Source organism: Haliotis rufescens, unplaced genomic scaffold, assembly GCF_023055435.1.
Source record: "Haliotis rufescens isolate VD_foot unplaced genomic scaffold, xgHalRufe1.0.p SCAF_3, whole genome shotgun sequence".
In the NCBI taxonomy this organism is placed as follows: domain Eukaryota; kingdom Metazoa; phylum Mollusca; class Gastropoda; order Lepetellida; family Haliotidae; genus Haliotis; species Haliotis rufescens.
Window position 1 is genome coordinate 48,377,552 of NW_025964001.1, and position 21,402 is coordinate 48,398,953.

The 21,402-nt window shown below is 38.0% G+C and overlaps 1 protein-coding gene across 3 annotated transcripts in view; it reads left to right on the top strand.

Moving 5' to 3' along the window:
- Positions 1-21,402, top strand: part of LOC124149734 (diaminopimelate decarboxylase 1, chloroplastic-like) — a 174,320-nt gene that overhangs the window by 27,187 nt on the left and 125,731 nt on the right. For all 3 annotated transcript variants that reach the window (XR_006863147.2, XM_046521487.2, XM_046521485.2), the window contains exon 4: positions 19,294-19,403. Coding sequence is in view for 2 of the 3 variants with exons in the window: in XM_046521487.2 (XP_046377443.1) it covers positions 19,294-19,403 (110 nt within the window). In the remaining variant the exon portion in view is untranslated. The remainder of the gene's footprint in view (positions 1-19,293; positions 19,404-21,402) is intronic.

Sequence of the window (21,402 nt, forward strand, 5' to 3'; positions counted from 1 at the left end):
GATTCATAGTGTAAAAAAAATTTATCGAGTAATAATATGCGCTTTCAAAAAACCCACATCGTATAACAAACTTGGTCAATGAAAGTATGAAATTTGATATTAAACATCACTAGATGTGGTGGTTTACTATTTAAAATGAATTTCCTGGTCTCCATGGCATTGTTTTATATGCAGAGATTAAGATACTGTGTGTATTTTCTCGTAAACTAAGCCGGAAATGGCAATCAGCTGTGCACACGTTTCCTCTCAATCTACCGGTGATTCAGTTAAAAAGTACCAAATGATACAACTTCAAAGAAAATGATGCAATGGTCGGAAGAATTTGTATCTTTAGTTATTATTTCATCAGGAATAATATATTCCAATATCGTGTTATTTTAGTTGCAGCCTCCACTAAATATACTTAAAATTATAAGAACCATAAGCGTAGCACTTTGGTACAGGTGTTGTGCAGGATATTTTTTAACGTATGGAACAATTTGACCAGTCACCACAGGGACTTCACGTGTTACACGTATTTCGATTGCAAAAACGTTATGTTGACTGTTAGTAGCCAAACTGCCTCAAATATGAATGTTAGCGAGTCATGGTACGGCATTTGTATCCATTCTCTTGCAACTAAAGTTCGTCGCGTTTCAAGGCGTCAATAGCGGTAATCTGACCATAACGGCGAGTTACTGTCGATCTACCCATCACTTCGCATACGATTTCGCGGTCTGTAAATAATCATGTCTGGACCAGACAATCCAGTGATTGACATCATGAGCATCAATCTACGCAACTGAGATACTATGACATGCATCAACCAAGTCAGCGAGACTCTTACCACAAGCATAGTCGCCTCTTACGGCAACCATGGGTTGCTGAAGACCAATTCTAACCCGCGTACTTATTTACAATACATAAGATGTTTAATAAATAATAATCAATGTTCATCATATCTATCTGACTTACTTCCTACTTTCCTGCAGTACATGAATTTTTGTTGTTGAAAATACTACTTTCTTAGAGTGAACAACTTTGCTGTTTTAATTCTCTTTCGTTGTTCTTGTTTTCGGACTGTCTGTGGTGTCTTGGGAGGTGACCATCCGACGAAACAGTAATGCTTTGTTGACATCAGGGACCACGCAGGAACTTTAGAAAATGTCTGTCTTTCTGGCTTTTTGATGTGCAGCAGACATTAGACAATTTAAAGCCTGCCATCCACGGTGTCAGTTGGTAGTTGCCTTGGTCGTAGAGGGCACAGCGCATGTCAGCATACTGGATTTTTATCATTTCCAGATTTTCAATGATTTCCAATTGGTACTTAATTTGATGATGTTGTTCATGCTCTGTTACAACCCTTAATGTAAAAATTACTCTTAATGTAAAATGTTTTACATTTAGGGTTACGTTTTTACATTAAGAGTAACAACCCGCAACCCTTAATGTAAAAAAATATTTTTTTACATTAAGGGTTAATATCGTACATATCGCCCCTTAATGTAAATTATTCTTATGAACAAAGTTTAATTTGAAAAATAGGATTCGTTTTGCTATGTTCACGTTTTTTATAAGTTCTTGCTCGGTTTCTTGCAATTATTCGTAATAAGCGTAATTCGTAAAAGGTCCAAGTTCGGGAGGTATTCGGGAGGAATACCTTTGATAAAATATTCACTGGTAAGACGTGTTATTGATTCTTGCTACAGATAACATGCTATTACTATTCTGTTGGATAAAGGTATGTTTGGTTTTAGTAGCGCTACATTATGTGTGTTTACATATATCCAGCCGGAGAGATCGACCTGGTAATAATAACAAAGATAGACAAAATGGGGTCGAGATTTTGTTGTATTGAGTACACTCGAAGAAGACCCAGCTGTTTCTATCATTGTACTTGGATTTGTTTGTTTGTTTGTTTGTTTGCCTGTTGTTTATAACGCCGCACTCTGCAATATTCCAGCTACATGACGATGGTCTGTAAATAATCGAGTCTTGACCAGACAATCCACTGGTCGACATCATGAGCATCGATCCACGCATTTGGGATATGAAGACATGCATCAACAAAGTCAGCGAGTCTGACCACCCGATCCCGTTAGTCGCCTCTTACGACAAGCATAATCGCCTTTTATGGCAAGAATGGGTTGCTAAAGACCTATTCTGCCCCGGATCTTCACAGGTCCATTGTTGTAATCTTGGACGCGACGTTAAACCCAATTTCACCTCACCTCACAGGTCCATTGTACATGAACAGTAGAACCGGTGTGACGCGGGACTATGTGAAGAACGATGTTATTCACCATGTTTAAAGTAATAATTACTTAATAGATGTTTTTACACAATTTGAGATGGAAAGATATTCATGTGATAATTTACTTTGGAAAAACTCTTTTGGAAATGTGTTCAATTCTGAACATACATATTGTGAATGGAAGATTTGGAACTGACTATCAAATCGGTGACTAAACATTTATTGGGCATTTAGTGAGTGAGTGAATTGGGGTTAACGCCATTTGTAACAGTATTCCATTTATATCACGGCTTAATGTCAGTTTAATGTGGGAGGAAAGCCCGAAGTTATGCAGGCCTCAGCCGTTTACTACTTCGGTGAAACCCACGAGCACGGGTATGGTGCTGACAAACCTAGCAACTTAATCGGGGCGAACCGGGATTCGAACCTACAATCATAGGTTTCTGGCGTACCCAAGGGACGCAACTCTGCACAGCGAATCGCGGCGCCTTAGACGACTGGGCCACCCGTGCCTCCTATAGGGGATTTAGGGTGTAGTGTGATAGATTATGGTTTGGCATCGAGTGACATGTTCCCCGATGATGATGAATGTCTCTGTAAAAAACATGAACTGTGCCATTATGTAAATGCGTTCAGAAACGACTAAAGATAACTCATACCTTATTAAGTAAAACAAAGTTTGCAATGAATACAGATAACTGTGTGGAATCAAGAAGGACCAGTTTGCACAATGTAAAAGGAGTAACCTAGAAAATGCAGCAGCGATAGACTCAAAACGTTTCTGGGACATCATAAAACGTATGTCTGGGCGACCGCAACGACCTAACCCTATTGATATACAACACTGGGGGACTATTTCTCGTCGCTGAATTCTGAACCAATGGGTATTCAGGATAATCTTGGTGAGATGGAGGACATAGTGACAGGTCATGGTTATGTGCCAGAACTGACAATTGACATATTAGAATCACCAGATCCGAACTTTTTGAAAGCATCGGTGCCTGGAAACATAATAAATCAGCTGGCTTGACAACATCTATGGAAGCCATTGTACAAACATGGTTTGAGTGCCAAAATGGGTAAAATGTTACAATCCTTGTACAGTAATGTGAAGGCCTGTGTTTGTTCAAACAACAGCGTATCTGGTATATTTGTTGCTTCATGGGTGTGAGTCAATGGTGTATGCTTTGTCCCTTTTTGTTTCAGTGTTTTTTCATAAACGAATTGGTTACAAAATGGAACAAAATCTATCGAAAACAAAAATAGTTGTTTTTCAAAAATAGAGGTTTATCACATTATGAAAAAATGGTATTATGATCGAAATGCGTATGAAGTAGTTAATGTAAAAATATTTTACATTAAGAGTAATTTTTACATTAAGGGTTGTAACATTGCTCTCACAGGCATTGTTAGTCCAATGTAACATGACTGCTTTTGGACTTTCTTTTGAAGGCAGGAAAATGTCTGTTGTTATAGTTTTAATGACTTTAGAAAGGTAGGAATAGGAAACAGGAACAGTTGTTGAAACAAAGTCTTCTAGTTCCATTTCATTCAGTTCGAACTGATAGGAGTCATGGCTATTCGCCAGTCCGGAGGGTCCAATTTTTTTCTGATGAACAGTCGTATCTGCTGATCTGAAGCGCAAACCTGATGTTGAAGGTGTCTTTTTATATTTTGCTCTATGTGCCGTTCACATAAAATGTGTGTGGAAGTGGGGAAACAGTTACACACAGTGACCATATGGGGCAAGCATGAACTTTTGAAAACGTCTGTCTTTCAATATTACTTATGAAATAGTATACAGAATATGACACTATAAATGGACATTTTTTTGTTCCATAAGCACATTTACATTGTATCCTTCAAAGACTAAGTTACGACCACCACGTCAGTTCGAATAAAATGAAATCGTATTCAACATTTAAAAAGAATAGGGGTGTAATTATTTTTTTCCAGCTATATATTATTTTTTATAATTAATACAAGAACACTATTATATAGAATACACTTTATTAATTAGCACTTTCTCCCGGACGCTCGCACCAGAACCTCCCCGATGTTACCCGGACGCTCCCTGGTGTTGCCTGCATGGACGCTATAGTACCGGACGTTTTACACTCAGTGACCATATGGGGCCACACGTGAACTTTTGAAAACGTCTGTCTTTCAATATTACTTATGAAATAGTATACAGAATATGACACTATAAATGGACATTTTTTTGTTCCATAAGCAAATTTACATTGTATCCTTCAAAGACTAAGTAACGACCACCACGTCAGTTCGAATAAAATGAAATCGTATTCAACATTTAAAAAGAATAGGGGTGTAATTATTTTTTTCCAGCTATATGTTAGTAGTATAGAACGGGTCGCCAGGAACCCCCTTTTGGTTGAGGGAGGTTGAGTGAAAATAGGGAAGGTGATTGGCTGATCCAAGTCACGTGATCGGATAGGATGACTCATGCATCAACAGCGCGTCGGGAAAGGGCGGGGAATGAAAGGTGTGTGTTTATAAGGCAGAAAAGAATTCATAAGAAAACAAAAGTAAAGGGTTATGAATAGAGCTAAATGTATAGCGTGCTGTCCTGAATAGACAAGCAGCCCAGTTTGAATTGAGCGCGCTTGATAACTCACGTGACCTCGTCGTTTCAAATTGTTTATTGGTCGTAATAGTTTCGTTTATTTCAGGCGTTAGAAGAAATTACAATTAGTGTACAACTCACGTAGTCGTTTCAAATTGACCGCGCTCGCTAGAGCGTGCGACCTGGTTTGATGAATGCAGGGTGTGTGTTGAAAGTACGACCATACCGCAATAGAGACGGGTTGTGTCAACATGATATACGCCGGGTAATGTAGGTAGGGAAAAAAAAATGTACGTCTAGATGGATCAAATTCATCTTATACGGTCTACACGTTGTACACCATGAACGTTAGACAACCTGTATGGAAAAAAATATATAGACAAAATAGATAAGACTATGCAATCAGCAAGCTAGCAGTTTACGTTTAGCGCGCAAGAACGAGCTAATGTATAGCAGAGAGACTAAGCGACCGGCCGCCCATAACAATGTCAACATACACTACCCCGGCCTTACAATTAATGTTAACATAACAGCTTCGCCTGAAGCTTCCCATTCATAAATTGTGTGACCAGTGTCCCGTATTTATGATACGCTAGGGAACATGTGTTGTACATTTGTTATTTTAAAAGGGAGTTATTTCAGAGAGGATATATATGGGTATTCCCCCTCATTAAACCTTTCTTTCGTTGGTGTCTATTAAACGTATCCGGTATTTAATACATTTGAATGATGTAGGAAAGTATGTGCGTGAAGATGTTGTATCTATATCCGAACACGAATGTATGACACCTTTCAATAGATCAATTACGGTTCTAACCACGACACGCAACATGACTATGAGCGTGGTTTGCAGTTCATATTTATAAACACATCGTAAATGACAGATTTCTGATGAATGAACTCGCCCGCACACATGTCTATAGGGTTATGTTCGCCCGAACTGTAAACAGTGACACATTGGATAACAGGAAGGGTGTGTGGAATGCACTCGTCCTTGTAAGGGTAAAATACGTGTTTAAACTCACCATTTAAATGATGACATTACTTTTTAGATGTATTTATTAGTATTGGTATCAGTGAGTGAGTGAATTTAGTTTTACGCCACACTCGGCATTATTCCAGCTCTAGGACGGTGGTCTGTCAATAAACGAGCTTGGACCAGACAATCCAGTGATCAACAGCATGAGCAGCGATCTGTGCAACTAGGAACCGATGGCACGTGTCATCCGAGTCGGCGAGACTGACCAATGGATCCCCGTCAGTCGCCGATAAGCATGGGTTACTGTAGGTCCATTCTATAACCTGGGACCTTCACGGGTGTAGTATGACGAAGACTATATACTATTATGATCGAAAACTGAGAAAAAACAAACAATGCATTCGTATCATTTATTGATTCGAGTCAATCGGTTCCATACAAAGCCGTGATATACGAATGGACAATAGTATTCACTCTGGAACATTATTTAGTCACTCATATACACATGCTGCTGCTGCTCGAAGGCCCTATTGTTTAAACAGCGAGTCCATATTTTGAAACACATTTCGCACTGTTGAATGTTTCCTTGTCTAGGCTGTTTTAAGGTTGAATGGTTGTCTATAGTCTATGCTTTATCCATTGCTTGTAACGATTTCCGTCCAGGAGGTCCCAGTTTCACAATTCCTCTCACGTAGAGGGAAATTCGGCGTTTCTTATCGTTCAAACGCCTCAGTTTACGAGGTGTTTTCAAAATATAAATCAAACTAGACGCGTGGCGTTGACTCGGCATTCTCTTCTGACTGTTAGACTGAAATAGTAGTGATGGGTATTAATGCCTAATCGTTCTGCTCACGATCATCATCCTCCTCCTCGTCATCACCGTCGTTATCCTCTGCAATGCTATCAGATTCAGTCTCACTTTCTATTTCCGGCATATCCATCAAAGGCAGGATCTCTTTCATCTTGGGTTTTAGGAGGAGTTTGATTTTATTTTTGAGAACGGATTGTTCCGTTGAAGGATTCATGTCTCCCAGGTTGTATAGCATGTTTTGAAACAGAGGTGCCTCTTTAAAGTACGTGGTATATTCCATCGCATAGTTGAGAGTACTACGCACTAGATCCTCCCACCTCAGTTTCAATCTTCTCTCAATCCATTCTTGCGTTCGTCCCTGTCGCTCGTACTGTTTTTTCTGCAGTTTCATCTTGTCATGAAACGTATCGTACACCTGCTTCCAGATGCGTTGTAAGCCTACACTTTGCCACTCCTCGGCTTCCATATTAGTGAATGTTGACTTCCCACATGGAGGTTTGACGGCAAGACCACTGCCTTTCTGGGAAGAGGCTAGGTCGTCAAAGTCACTGTCATCGTCATCACTCTCGAGTCTGGCACGCTTTCTCTTAGGTTGAAGGCTATTGGCGGGACACCAGTGTTTGATATGTCGCTGTAGATCGTGCATGTTATTTATCAGCACCCCGCAATCTGCGCAAGCCGTGGCCATAGTCAATGATGTCTCACTACTCGTGTCTGAATCGGTTTCAATTGGAGTGAGCTGATTTTGGGGCAATCTCTCTTCTTGTGTCAGAGGACTATCCAGAGATTCTGTTGCAGTCAACTTCTCCCTACGCAGATCAGGTTCAGACTGTGCTGTTGTTCTCCTGTTTTCCTCATTTATGAGGTCAACATGCAGTCGATCCTTATCTTTGGTGGTAGATTTTAGATCGATGGTGAGTTGTCCATAGGGTGTTTCAGCAACCTTTTCATACATAGCCATAAAGTGATCCATATGTTCGGGGAAAATTCTACGAGCGAAGAGTTTGATTTGCTGTTTATCTATGGGGGAATGAAACAGGGTGACATAATGCGCGTTCAAAGCAATGTCTCTCGATTCCTTACCTCTTGGAAACAGACTTTGTATCAAGAGAAAGATCAATACATTCTTGTGATGTGAGGTTTGAGTAAACAGCCGCGAAATACGCTTGTCGTGCTTTGCTTCGGCCAGGAAATCATCCAGTAGCAACACGTTCTGTTGACGAGCATCAAAGTAATCCTCGTCCAAGATATCGTAGGGAATTCCTTTGACAAAGGTCAGCTGAGGCAGCTGCTCACCGAGGTCCTGATATAATGGCTGCCATTGAGTATAACACCAAACGATGTGGGTAGGTTGGGGTTGGATCAGGTAAACATAGACTTTCCACGACCACTGGGTCCCACAACGAGCGCATTTGAGGGATTCAGGAACTTGAATTGTTCTCGAAGATCAGATATACATGGTAAATGAGGCAGCCACGAGTGGACTTGCGATGGCGCCGGCAGCGGATGTGCTTGTAACGGCGGGTTGGCTTGACGCAGCGGCGGCGGTTGGTGGACTTGCGGCGGCAGCGGCGTTAGCGGGTGGGCTTGTAACGGTGGCGGTATGCTATGTTTATTTCTCCTGTGTCGTAACATGACGTCACTCCTTGAAAACATTTTTTCACAGTCCGGACAGGTGGCAACCCCCATGGTGATCCAATACGGTGTGCGATTAGAGGGTATGAAGCTTTCTTTTATACCCTTGACTCTGTTGACGCTTCAAGGCAGCAAGTGCCCGTTCCACCACAGCCTTCACCTCCGACACATGTTGTATTTTCACCGGTTGGGGTGTTGTCTTCGATCCCTGTTTGGTTGTCATCGTTTTCATTTTAGGTGTTACCTGTCTCTTCTTTGTCTTCAGCGTCGACTTCTTGGCTGCTTGTGGTTTCTTTCTCTGTTGTGATTTTCTCAACGTAGTCTTCCTAAATATATCTCTAGGGTCAAGTCTAATCTCTGATGCTTTCTTCATGTTGTTCGCGTCCAATCCGTTTGCTGGCGAGAGTAAAACTGTTTGTCGGGCTACACTACTGTAGAGTTTATACTGTCTTACACGTGCAGGGATTCTTGGAAGACACTCTTTTCTTCACAGCACACTTGTGAGTATGTTAAAAAAGCGATCATATTAGTATATAGTCTTCGTCATACTACACCCGTGAAGGTCCGCGTTATAGAATGGACCTACAGTAACCCATGCTTATCGGCGACTGACGGGGATCCATTGGTCAGTCTCGCCGACTCGGATGACACGTGCCATCGGTTCCTAGTTGCACAGATCGCTGCTCATGCTGTTGATCACTGGATTGTCTGGTCCAAGCTCGTTTATTGACAGACCACCGTCCTAGAGCTGGAATAATGCCGAGTGTGGCGTAAAACTAAATTCACTCACTCACTGATACCAATACATCTAAAAAGTAATGTCATCATTTAAATGGTGAGTTTAAACACGTATTTTACCCTTACAAGGACGAGTGCATTCCACACACCCTTCCTGTTATCAATGTGTCACTGTTTACAGTTCGGGCGAACATAACCCTATAGACATGTGTGCGGGCGAGTTCATTCATCAGAAATCTGTCATTTACGATGTGTTTATAAATATGAACTGCTAACCACGCTCATAGTCATGTTGCGTGTCGTGGTTAGAACCGTAATTGATCTATTGAAAGGTGTCATACATTCGTGTTCGGATATAGATACAACATCTTCACGCACATACTTTCCTACATCATTCAAATGTATTAAATACCGGATACGTTTAATAGACACCAACGAAAGAAAGGTTTAATGAGGGGGAATACCCATATATATCCTCTCTGAAATAACTCCCTTTTAAAATAACAAATGTACAACACATGTTCCCTAGCGTATCATAAATACGGGACACTGGTCACACAATTTATGAATGGGAAGCTTCAGGCGAAGCTGTTATGTTAACATTAATTGTAAGGCCGGGGTAGTGTATGTTGACATTGTTATGGGCGGCCGGTCGCTTAGTCTCTCTGCTATACATTAGCTCGTTCTTGCGTTCTTGCGCGCTAAACGTAAACTGCTAGCTTGCTGATTGCGTAGTCTTATCTATTTTGTCTATATATTTTTTTCCATACAGGTTGTCTAACGTTCATGGTGTACAACGTGTAGACCGTATAAGATGAATTTGATCCATCTAGACGTACATTGTTTTTCCCCTACCTACATTACCCGGCGTATATCATGTTGACACAACCCGTCTCTATTGCGGTATGGTCGTACTTTCAACACACACCCTGCATTCATCAAACCAGGTCGCACGCTCTAGCGAGCGCGGTCAATTTGAAACGACTACGTGAGTTGTACACTAATTGTAATTTCTTCTTACGCCTGAAATAAACGAAACTATTACGACCAATAAACAATTTGAAACGACAAGGTCACGTGAGTTATCAAGCGCGCTCAATTCAAACTGGGCTGCTTGTCTATTCAGCACAGCACGCTATACATTTAGCTCTATTCATAACCCTTTACTTTTGTTTTCTTATGAATTCTTTTCTGCCTTATAAACACACACCTTTCATTCCCCGCCCTTTCCCGACGCGCTGTTGATGCATGAGTCATCCTATCCGATCACGTGACTTGGATCAGCCAATCACCTTCCCTATTTTCACTCAACCTCCCTCAACCAAAAGGGGGTTCCTGGCGACCCGTTCTATACTACTTATGTTATTTTTTGTAATTAATACAAGAACACTATCATATAGAATACACTTGATTAATTAGCACTTTCTCCCGGACGCTCGCTCCAGAACCTCCCCGATGTTACCCGGACGCTCCCTGGTGTTGCCTGCATGGACGCTATAGTACCGGACGTTTTACACTCAGTGACCATATGGGGCCACACGTGAACTTTTGAAAACGTCTGTCTTTCAATATTACTTATGAAATAGTATACAGAATATGACACTATAAATGTACATTATTTTTGTCCCATAAGCAAATTTACATTGTATCCTTCAAAGCCTACGTTACGAATACCTCGTCAGTTCGAATAAAATGAAATCATATTTGCTTGGCAGATTCACCATTTAAAAAGAATAGGGGTGTATGTAATTTCCTCCAGCTATATGTTATTTTATAAAATCAATACAAGAACACAATTATATAGAATACACATTATTATTTAGTATCATTCTCCCGGACGCTCGCACCAGAACCTTCCAGATGTTACCCGGACGCTCCCTGGCATTGCCCGGACGCTCCCGAATGTTTCCGAATGTTTCCAGACGCCCCCGGGCGTTATTTAGTGGGTGCATGTAACCGTGATGTAGGTCAAGTTCTGCCATGTCCAAGTTCGGAGTGGAGAGGTTTTTATTTTTATTTTTTGCTTTATTAACTGGGGTAATTGCCAACTAACTAATATGACTTACACGTGTAAAATAAATAGGAGAATGTTAATTCATAAAATATGTTGGAGAAATATATTCGTTTAGCATTTTTAAACTATTTCTACAACCTGTCTGCCACACAATAGGAAATGGCATATTCGATTTCCAAGAAATGACTGAGTCCCTGAGTCCAAACAGTGCACAGTTGCAATCAAAATTAATAGATCTATCTTTGGACTAAGTTTGGAGGGTTAATTAACTTATTTTGAAAAACTATGTGTTTTGGACACTTACTTTGAACTAGTCAAGACTATGGGTATTTTAATGTTGAACTTTTGTAGTAATTGTTACATATATACTACTTGAGACCACTTTTTGGAATGTTCAGCAGAACCATTGTACTCCGTGTAGTTATGCATTACGACAAAGAGCGCCGTTTTCAAAACGCTGTTGCCATCATGGTAGAATGGAAATATACTTACTGTGTTTTGAAATTTGATGTAGTCCCACTGTTGAGTAGATACCTCTTATTTATACAACTGAAACCTCCCGCTAAAGCGCCCGGTTCCAAATTAAGACAAGAGGTATCTATACTCTGCAGTGGAACTACGTCAAATTTCAAAACCAAAAGTTTATCTCCTAAATGACTACTTGACCATAATTTAGTTAAATAAATATGTACAAAACAATAGAACTATTTCTATGAAATTAGTAAAACAAGGCTATTTCCATCCAGTTGGGACACACATGCATTCAACAGTGTCACAATTTGCTTTCCTTGGGTGCGAAAACAATTTGTGCTAGGATGTGGCGTGTACTTATCCATGACGTACGAACCCATAAATTCCCCCAGTTTGTTTTGTTTGTATCCTCTGTTTTCTAGACAATGTCTTCCCTGCAAGAAGCTATGTGGGAATTCTGTACAATTGTATAATTTCTGTATTTTCAAATCTCAAAACGCGACATTTTCTAGATGGTACTTATGGATGAAGTACAACCCATAAATTGCCTCAGCTTATTTTGTTTGCTAGATAATGTCTTCCCTGCAACAAGTTTTGTAAGGAATCTGTACAAGAGTGTTATGCCCACAGATATAGTTTTCATTCTTTAATTAGAGGCAATAAATCCACAAACCGCTTTGGGTATCTAATTATATATACATAAAATGAATATATTACGTTTCTTTCCCATCCGTAGGATCAATTATACAATATTTAGCACAAGTCCTGCGCAGACCTGCTATGCAAATGCTCCACGTTTTGGTTTTTTGTTGGACCAATCCATTTGGGACATGCATGCGTTCAGCAGTAGTGTACTTGCCTGGCTTAGGTGTGAAACATTTGTGCTCTTATGAGCGTCATATTTGCTCTCTGTTGGGTGTGCAACATTTGTGTTGTGATGTGACGTGACGGCCTGTTGTGTTGTATCGGATTATATATATATTCATCATGCCATGTGCATGTTCTTTGGACATTCCTTGGGACATTTCTTTGGAGTACTATTTCTTTTTCCAAATCTTACAACTGGATGATTTCTATATGATAATTATAGAAGAAATGTGAGCCCATGAAATCCATGTGTAGGCGTAGCCTCCTCTTTGTTGACAGTGATCTGTCTCTCTGTTTATATGTTTTTAGTGTTTTTATGTTTGTACTTCATTTTATGCATTTACCACAACTCTGTTATACCTGAACAAATAGCCTAAACATGTGTTTATTCTACAATGCCCTTATCACTGTCTTCATATCCCTCTTTACATATCATGTATTCTGGTATGCCTCACAATTCTTCAACTACATGCATACCAGTCATGAATTAATAAGTGGGTGACATACTGAAAATAATATAAAAAAATTGTAGAGGTATCAATGATAAAATTAAATGTAAAGAAATGTAAAGAAGAATGGGGAAACAAAGATTGCTATGCTAGCTCTTATAAAAGTGATGGTAGAGGTGTAGCTATACTGTGTGTCAATAATTTTGACTGTTAAATCATAAAAGAAATATGAGATATTAATGGCAATATGCTTATTGTAGAGAAGGACATTATGATTACAAGCTAGCTTTTGTTACTATTTATGACCAAATGTAGACGATGTGGAATTCTATGGCAATTTAGACACAACAGTTAGATCTCTTGATAGTGACCATATTGTTTTGTGCGGAGACTGGAATATCATAGAAAATTATTCAAATGATGCATTTCAATTATCAAAATGTCAATAACCCAAAAGCTAGAGATAGAATGCACAACATAGTACGAATTGGATTTAATGGGTGAATAGCATGAACATAACCCCTTCAGTCAAAGATATACATGGTGACCTCCCACCTCTTTGAAACAAGCACTTCTTAATTTCCCACAATATTGTTGCCTTCCGTTATGAAAACGGAAACAGGACCTAGTTTCAGATCAGACCACTTACCAATATCATTGTCATTTCACTGATCTCAAAAGGGGCAAGGGTTTTTTGAAGTTCAATAATTTTCCATTAAAAGATGAAACTAATGTAACACTCATTCAGACTACCATTGAATAAACAAAGCAGCAGTATAAAAATGAAGATAACATAGAAACCGAATATAATATAGACAATCAACTTTTCTAGGAAGAACGCTTCTTACAATAAGAGGTATGACAATACAATGTCCATCCTACAAAAAGAAAAACGCATCATATATGGGAAAGAAGTACTCAAGAAAAGTTAAATCTTCTGACCAAACAATTAGATGAATCCCCGGGCCAAACAGTGAAGAGGAAGTTTTAGTAGAGATTAAAATAGTCATTACAGAATTAGAAGAAAGCATAAGCATAAAACAAAAGGGTTAATGGTACGGGCAAAAGCACAATGGATGGAGCAAAATGTTTCTTTGGTTTGGAGTCAAGAAACCATCAAAATAAATCCATAAGCTGAATAAACAGGAAGATGGCAGAATGATTAAATTACAATATGATGTACTAAAAGAAGTAAAAGTCTATTATTCGAAACTATACTTAAAACTTGATATTTCAAAAATAGACCTTATGTCACTAAAAGAATATATTATTTCTAAACTATCTAACCCAGTGTTAAAAAAGGTAAGCTGACCTACAATGAGGTACAAGCAGCTGTCAAACTCTTTTAGAGTCAAGACCTGGGCCACATGGATACACAGCAGAATTTATCAATTTTTTCTGGAATGACCTTGGGAAATATCTAATAAAATCCTTAACTGATGCTTACAATAATGGACAATAATCAATATAACCAAGACAGGGACGAATAATGTGTATCCCAAAAGGCTTTAATCCAAAACAACATTTGAAAAACTGGCAACCCACAAACCTACCATCAGTATTCTCAGGGAAAATCTGTGTTAAACCTCCTTATTAATGAGGATCAAAAAGGATTTATGGCTGGAAGATAAATTGGTGAAATAACAAGACAAATCTATGACCTACAAGACTGCAATGATATAGGTATCAAATACCAGGTTTATTATTACTTGTAGACAAGGCATTTGATACAGTTGATTGGGAATTCATAGATGAAACACAAAACTTTTTTGTTTTTGGAATTTCAATAAGAAGATGGATAGAATTCTTTCATAACGAAATTCAATCATTGTATTCTATGTATTCTAATCTCTACCAGATCCACCAGATACTAAGCTTAAACATTTTCAAAAAGGTATTTCTTAGTCATTGGGGGAGGTAAACCCGATGAAGTAAAGAGAAGTCAAATTATAGGTGAAACGTCAGATGGAGGTATAAAACTTCTCCAAAATACTAGAATTAATACATGCGAAAAAAATAGCAAAGTGGTGTATTATTAAGGAAGAAATTTATTGATGTCAACTTCTTTATTATGAGGATCACAACATTTGAGAGTATATGCTTACTCCTTCATCCCCTGATGACTCCAAACATTGTGATCCTCATAATAAAGAAGTTGACATCCATAAATTGTCTTCCTTATGTGTATCACTTCTAAATGCCTTTCAAAGACTTGGTGTATTATTCTTTTTAAATATTCCTAATTCTGGAACATATAATGCATTCTAAATTACTTGCAAGACATTAAGATTACATATGATTACCAAGATGAGTAATGTTAACTACAAGGACTTCATGAAGGCCTGGTGGATATTCCTAGATCACATCCATGACAAGGGTATCCCAGCACAATATATATATGGTATAACGAGAATTTAGAATAGGAAATACCAGTATATTTTATCAAGAATGGTTTGTAAAAGGGGTATGTTTCATTTATTATCTTCAAGATAATAACGAACAAATTTTACATCTTATTTTGCCAACAAACTGTCTTCTTAATAAAATGGGATACGTAGACAGTACAAGTTGTAGCTACTGTTCTAATGAAACAGAAGATGTTATACATATAGTTTTAGAATGCAACAAAGTGAGCTCCATCTGGCGAGACATGGAAACTTGGATATCCAAAGAAAATGTTCTTTTTGGTTATTTAACGAAAAATAACAATCCTTATCATTTTTTGTCAAAACAAATCATTTTCAACTTTAGAAATAATAACTATACACCAACATTCTAATTTTTACAGAAGGAGCTCACTGAATTCTATAAGTTAACAAAGTATGCTTCAGTCATAAATTGTAATAGAGATTACTTTTTTAAGCTTTGGTGAAGCTATCATGCTTTATTTCTTTGAATATATTGTTATGCGAAAACGTGTAAATACTTTAGAAAAATAAACAAATTATAAAAAGACAATTTTTAGATAATTGGCAACTTTTGTAATGAGTTATAGGCAAGTGAAAGATTTTTTAGACAAATGGTAAATTTGCTTTGGTCACACCTCTAAGAGTAGTACTCCAGTTTCTCAACATTGTATCCAGATAAAAGCTACTGCTGAAAATAAAAAAGTGTTTTCCTAACATACATTTATCAATAAAAACTATGGCCATTGATAATATAAGATAATACAAATCAGTGATTATTATATATTTGATACCAGAAATAACAAGTTCAGCACTTGTAAAGATAAATTGTGTATGTGTATGAAGCACAGAAACTTGGCACAATACATGAAACTACAACACAAGATGTATACAGTTTCTTTTTCAACATAACAAAACTAACATTCCTTAAGCTTAGACTATTTCATCTTACATTAATAAACACAGGTTGGAATGAGTCTGAGTTAATCTTTAAATCTTGAGATGTCTCTGTAGTTAATCTTTCTATTTATAAGAAAAATACTTTGTTATAATACTCTTATAACACTTCTGGACTCTGCAGTAACCTGGCTGAAGTGTTCTATCTGTAACAGGGGATACAGAAATATGTTGCCTGAACATATAGTCTGTTCCATCTCCTGACCACTGCAGACAACAGACATAGTTTGTATGAGAAATAATAAAACAATTTTATTTCTATATATAGATTTATTTGTACAAAACGTATAATAGTTTTCACATACATAAAAACACTTTACGCTCATTGGACACTGGGTTACATATATTATGGAACTCCATGGGAGTCTGTCGCCACTGGCCGTCAAGGTGGATCTCAGAAGAGCATAATAATGAAAGGTAGTGACAAGACATATTAGATTTTCATAAATTTATATCATTCTTTTTTTTTAGTTCAGCTTTATTGCCAATAATAATAAAACTTTAATAAATGGAGTAAGGTGGTGCGGCCATATTTGATAAAACACAGTTTCATAAGTAGGAACCTCTTCCTGGTATATTCTTGTAACTGGAATCACTTCTTCTCTACCACGCTTCTTTGTGTCACTTTAGAAAACCCCAATGTCTACTTTTGACTGGTCTGCTTGATGGTTGTGGAGGTTCTTAAACTAGAATGGCATTCTTAGTGTTCAGAGTAGCTGGACACCCAGTGGTGTGATGTAGACATCACCCATAGTCGTGTCTTTGTGGCTATTTGTTTGGTGTATTGATGGTCAGCATGAACCAATATTCTACCACCCTTCCTGTGAGGAAGTGGACTTGAACCCGGGCATTTGGCATAATGGTTATGGCCAACACTTTATAACTTGATCAAGTAACAACAACAGATACAGTTGATTATCAACACATGAAATATGCACTAACAACAAAACTTGACTGGTAATCAAAACTTGTCTAGGGGATAGGTGTTCACTCAGAATTCAACTATAAATGTTAACTTCAGCTTCTAAGCTTTTGAGCTAACCATGGTATCATTCACCTGACAATAATAGACTATAATCCCCCAGCCCTAATCCCCGTAATCCTCTCAAATTTCACTTTTGAGCTAGCTGAGAAGACTCCATTGTAATGTACAGGTCTTTAGTATATTTCGATCAGTAAGACTGTGTTTGTGAGATTAATCATATTGTACATGTTGTATGCAGTGCAGCATACAAACTAGGGGTGTCACAATAAATCGAAATATCGATATATTGCTATTGGTAAGCACTTAAAGTCAATAAATCGATTGTTAAATCAGTTTCCGATCAATTGGTTTCAGTTAGGAATATCGATAGTTTCGATTGTATTTACCATATCAATAATACATGCACTGCTGTTCAAATTTGATTTTCATTTGATCATGAGTGGTAGTAATTTACACATGGTAATGTGGAAGTTTCTTTTTCTTAAATTATTAGGGTAAAGAAAAAACAAATCAGTCATATCTCAAACTTTACTTTTTATTTGTTGTTATGGTTATCATATTCAAAGGAAAGTCAATTCCAAGGTTTAATTCAACTCTAAAATCCATCTAAAATGATACACTGAAAACTATCGATATTTATCACAATTGTTGCTTGCAATATCAATAGTTATTGCAATAGTATCTTTCAATATCAATAGTATTGCAATAGTGATTTCCAGACCAATAGTCACCCCTATTACAAATGTGAAACGTATTTGTTATTGCTATATAAAATAAACATATATCACCACTGATCTAACTGACTGTTTGTTTGCTGTGCCAATTTTTTTTAAATATGTTCCAAATCACCTGGTCGATTTGGGTACGTGATACAATGTAGTTCATTTGATGTCACCTATATTTGTGAGTTCCACCCACTACTTATTGTAGCGTAATTGCTTATATCCGCCTTGTAGGGCTACACCTACTGCATTTAGGATATCTACATGCATTGTATATTCCTATGTCTTCGTGACACTATGTGAAATAACTTCTGTCACTGGTGGAATGACCCTCATCACGGTCACTTGCCGTGGTGCCCGTTTGACCTGGATCGGCCTTTGTCTAGTCATCACCTGGTAATTGAATCCATATGGTGAATGATTAAACAATGTTCATATAAAATGAAATAAAATAAAATTGGATAGTCCTCTCAGGTGCCTGAAAGGTTGATTGCTAATAGTTTGCCAGCGGCGAAGATCTGCAATCTATTTGGCATACAACAGTATTAGTCAACCAATGAGATCAATACACGGTCAGAAAGGTCAACAATGACAATGAGTCACATTCATCAAATTAATTGTTATAAAATGTAATGGCACTTCCAAATGTGGCATACATTTCTTGGAAATGGAAGGAAATTTATGGAGTGGAGCCACAGACAGCAAAAACAGCAGGTTTTAAATGAAATTAGGGGCAATCATGTTGCATCAGGAAAACAGACTTGATATTTCTTTGGCATAATTTAACCAAAATCTCACCAAAGCTACGTCATTAGGAACGTTGATGATTGGTCAGATTGAACACGTCAAGCTACTGATCATTTGTTTTCAATATCTGTTTGCTTTGTTTGTTTGTTGTTTAACGCCGCACTCAGCAATATTCCAGCTATATGACAGCAGTCTGTAAATAATCAAGTCTGGATCAGACAATCCAGTGATTAACATCATGAGCATCATGGGTTTATTTGAGATGATCTTTGACTGAAAATGAAATGGGAAGATTGTGAATCTTTATATTATTATTGATGCATGTATCCTATGAGGTAAAAGGATATCACAATCAATTTAAAAACTTCCTTGGGTGTTTACAGCTGTGTATTCCTGTGGTTTAATGAAGTTAATCTTTAAATTATGTCTTTATTAACTGACAATATGATCGATCGTGATTTTATATTTAATGATTTTAAATATTAGCCATTGTAAATTGATAGAGTGGGATGGCTGGATAATATTTAAATTTAATGGTTGCTTTTTGAAAATTATCCCTGATAGATGCTTTGTGGTTGTAAAACAAAGCAATATAACTTTGAAGATGATACTCTCTTGCACACTTATAACTATGGACTTTATTGCCACTTCCTGAACCTTAATTCAGATTGATTACTTGTGTCTTTGTTTGTTCAGGCTGAAAGAACAAGTCCTGCCAGATCCAGCTGCACCATGTCATTAGAAGATGGTTATACACAGACAACTGTCCAGGGGAACAACGCCAGACAACTCAATGTGACAGAAAGGTAAAGTGAATATTAGTAAAATCTAAATAAGACGAAATCTGCCTGCTGTTGGGTGAGGTAGTGTGCTGTGAGGGTGGATGAGTAGGTTCGACCTATGTGGCAGGGGGAGTGGATTGTTTTCTGCGAGATTTCTGATATGTTCAAACCAACCCCTCGCTGTCCACTAGGGCATGACCAAAATCAAAGCGACGCTTTTGGTTGCATTCATTTTGTATATCACCCTGGGAAGTAGTACAGGAGGACAGAAAAGTGTATGCTTTTAGGGTTTCCCAGGGGATGCTGAATGCATGCACTGCCCAAGCCTGCAGAACCTGTGTCAGTGAGACATACATCATCTGCTGGTGGTTCTAATGTGTTGCGAAGAGGTCGATATTGGTTTGATCAAACTGTGGAGCACCTCTGGGAGGAGTTTTCACTCAGTGGGAGCCACACTGTCTGGTCTGAATAATGCATCCGCCAGAATGTACTGACATCCTGACTAGAAATTGTAGCCCCAGTCGATCCTGCAGATGAAAGAACCAAAACTTCTGTTGAAGTAGGGATGGAGTGAGTTGTTCCTTGGTTGTGCTTACCACACCACCATGCTGTTGTCAGTGGAGATTGCGAGTTGAGTGTTCCGTAGGTGCTCCTGCCATTGTGATATTGCCAGAATGAGTCAGGGGTTGCCCGACGCCCATGCCAAGTAAGGTTTAGATGTCGGGCGAGTAATGTATACATTTTCTAGCATGCCCGTGGACAAGTAGAGCATACAAAATGAACTGGGTCAAGTTTCACGAGAATGTGATCATGTTACGATATTTCATTGGCTAATATTTTGCTGGTGTCACAGAATGGCAATCTAATTTGCATACAGTTACACCAGCCAACCAATGGGATTAATACAGTTCGATGTAAGGCAGGTCAACAACAATGATAACCAGGTTTGTTTCATTGATAAATCCTAGAAACACTTCCATATATGGCACATGCTTCTTGGAAATTGAATGATGGACAGTTGACTACATTTCTTGGAAATTGTAATGCGAGGTAGGCCTAGTGGTGACTTTAGAAGCTTCGCTTGGCCTAGCTTTGATGCAATATTTTATGTGAACACACAAGTCACGGTAGAGGCTCAGGCGCTCTCGATCGCGAAAACTGTGTTGACACATAAGTCAGACTACAACAAATATGACTTTTAACGAGTCAAAATTATGGCATTTAAGATACAGTGATCTCTCCCTACAACGCTACCTTTGGGGTCCAAATAATTGATGAGCGTTTTGGATGATCAGCGATTTAACTGAGGTCGAGTTGTAGGGAATATACAAAATAGTATACATGCTCTGCCTACCTAACACGATCTACGTTGCACGTTTCAGAGTTTCAAATAAGATTAGAATAGAAGTTGTTTATGATTCATAGTGTAAAAAAAGATTTATCAAGTAATAATATGCGCTTTCAAAAAAGACACATTGTATCCAGTCAGCGAATTCAGGTAAATAAACAGGTATAACAAACTTGGTCAATGAAAGTATGAAATTTGATATTAAACATCACTATATGTGATGATTTACTATTTAAAATGTATTTCCTGGTCTCCAAGGCATTGTTTTATATGCAGAGATTAAGATACTGTGTTTATTTTCTCGTAAACTAAGCTGGAAATAGCAATCAGCTGTGCACACGTTTCCTCCCAATCTACAGGTGATTCAGTTAAAAAGTACCAAATGATACAACTTCAAAGAAATTGATGCAATATTCGGAAGAATTTGTATCTTTAATTATTATTTCATCAGGAATAATATATTCCAATATCGTGTTATTTTAGTTGCAGCTTCCGCTAAATATACTTAAAATTATAAGAACCATAAGCGTAGCACTTTGGAACAGGTGATGTGCAGGATATTTTTTAACGTATGGAACAATTTGACCAGTCACCACAGGGACTTCACGTGCTACACGTATTTCGATTGCGAAAACGTTATGTTGACGTTTAGTAGTCAAACTGCCTCAAATATGA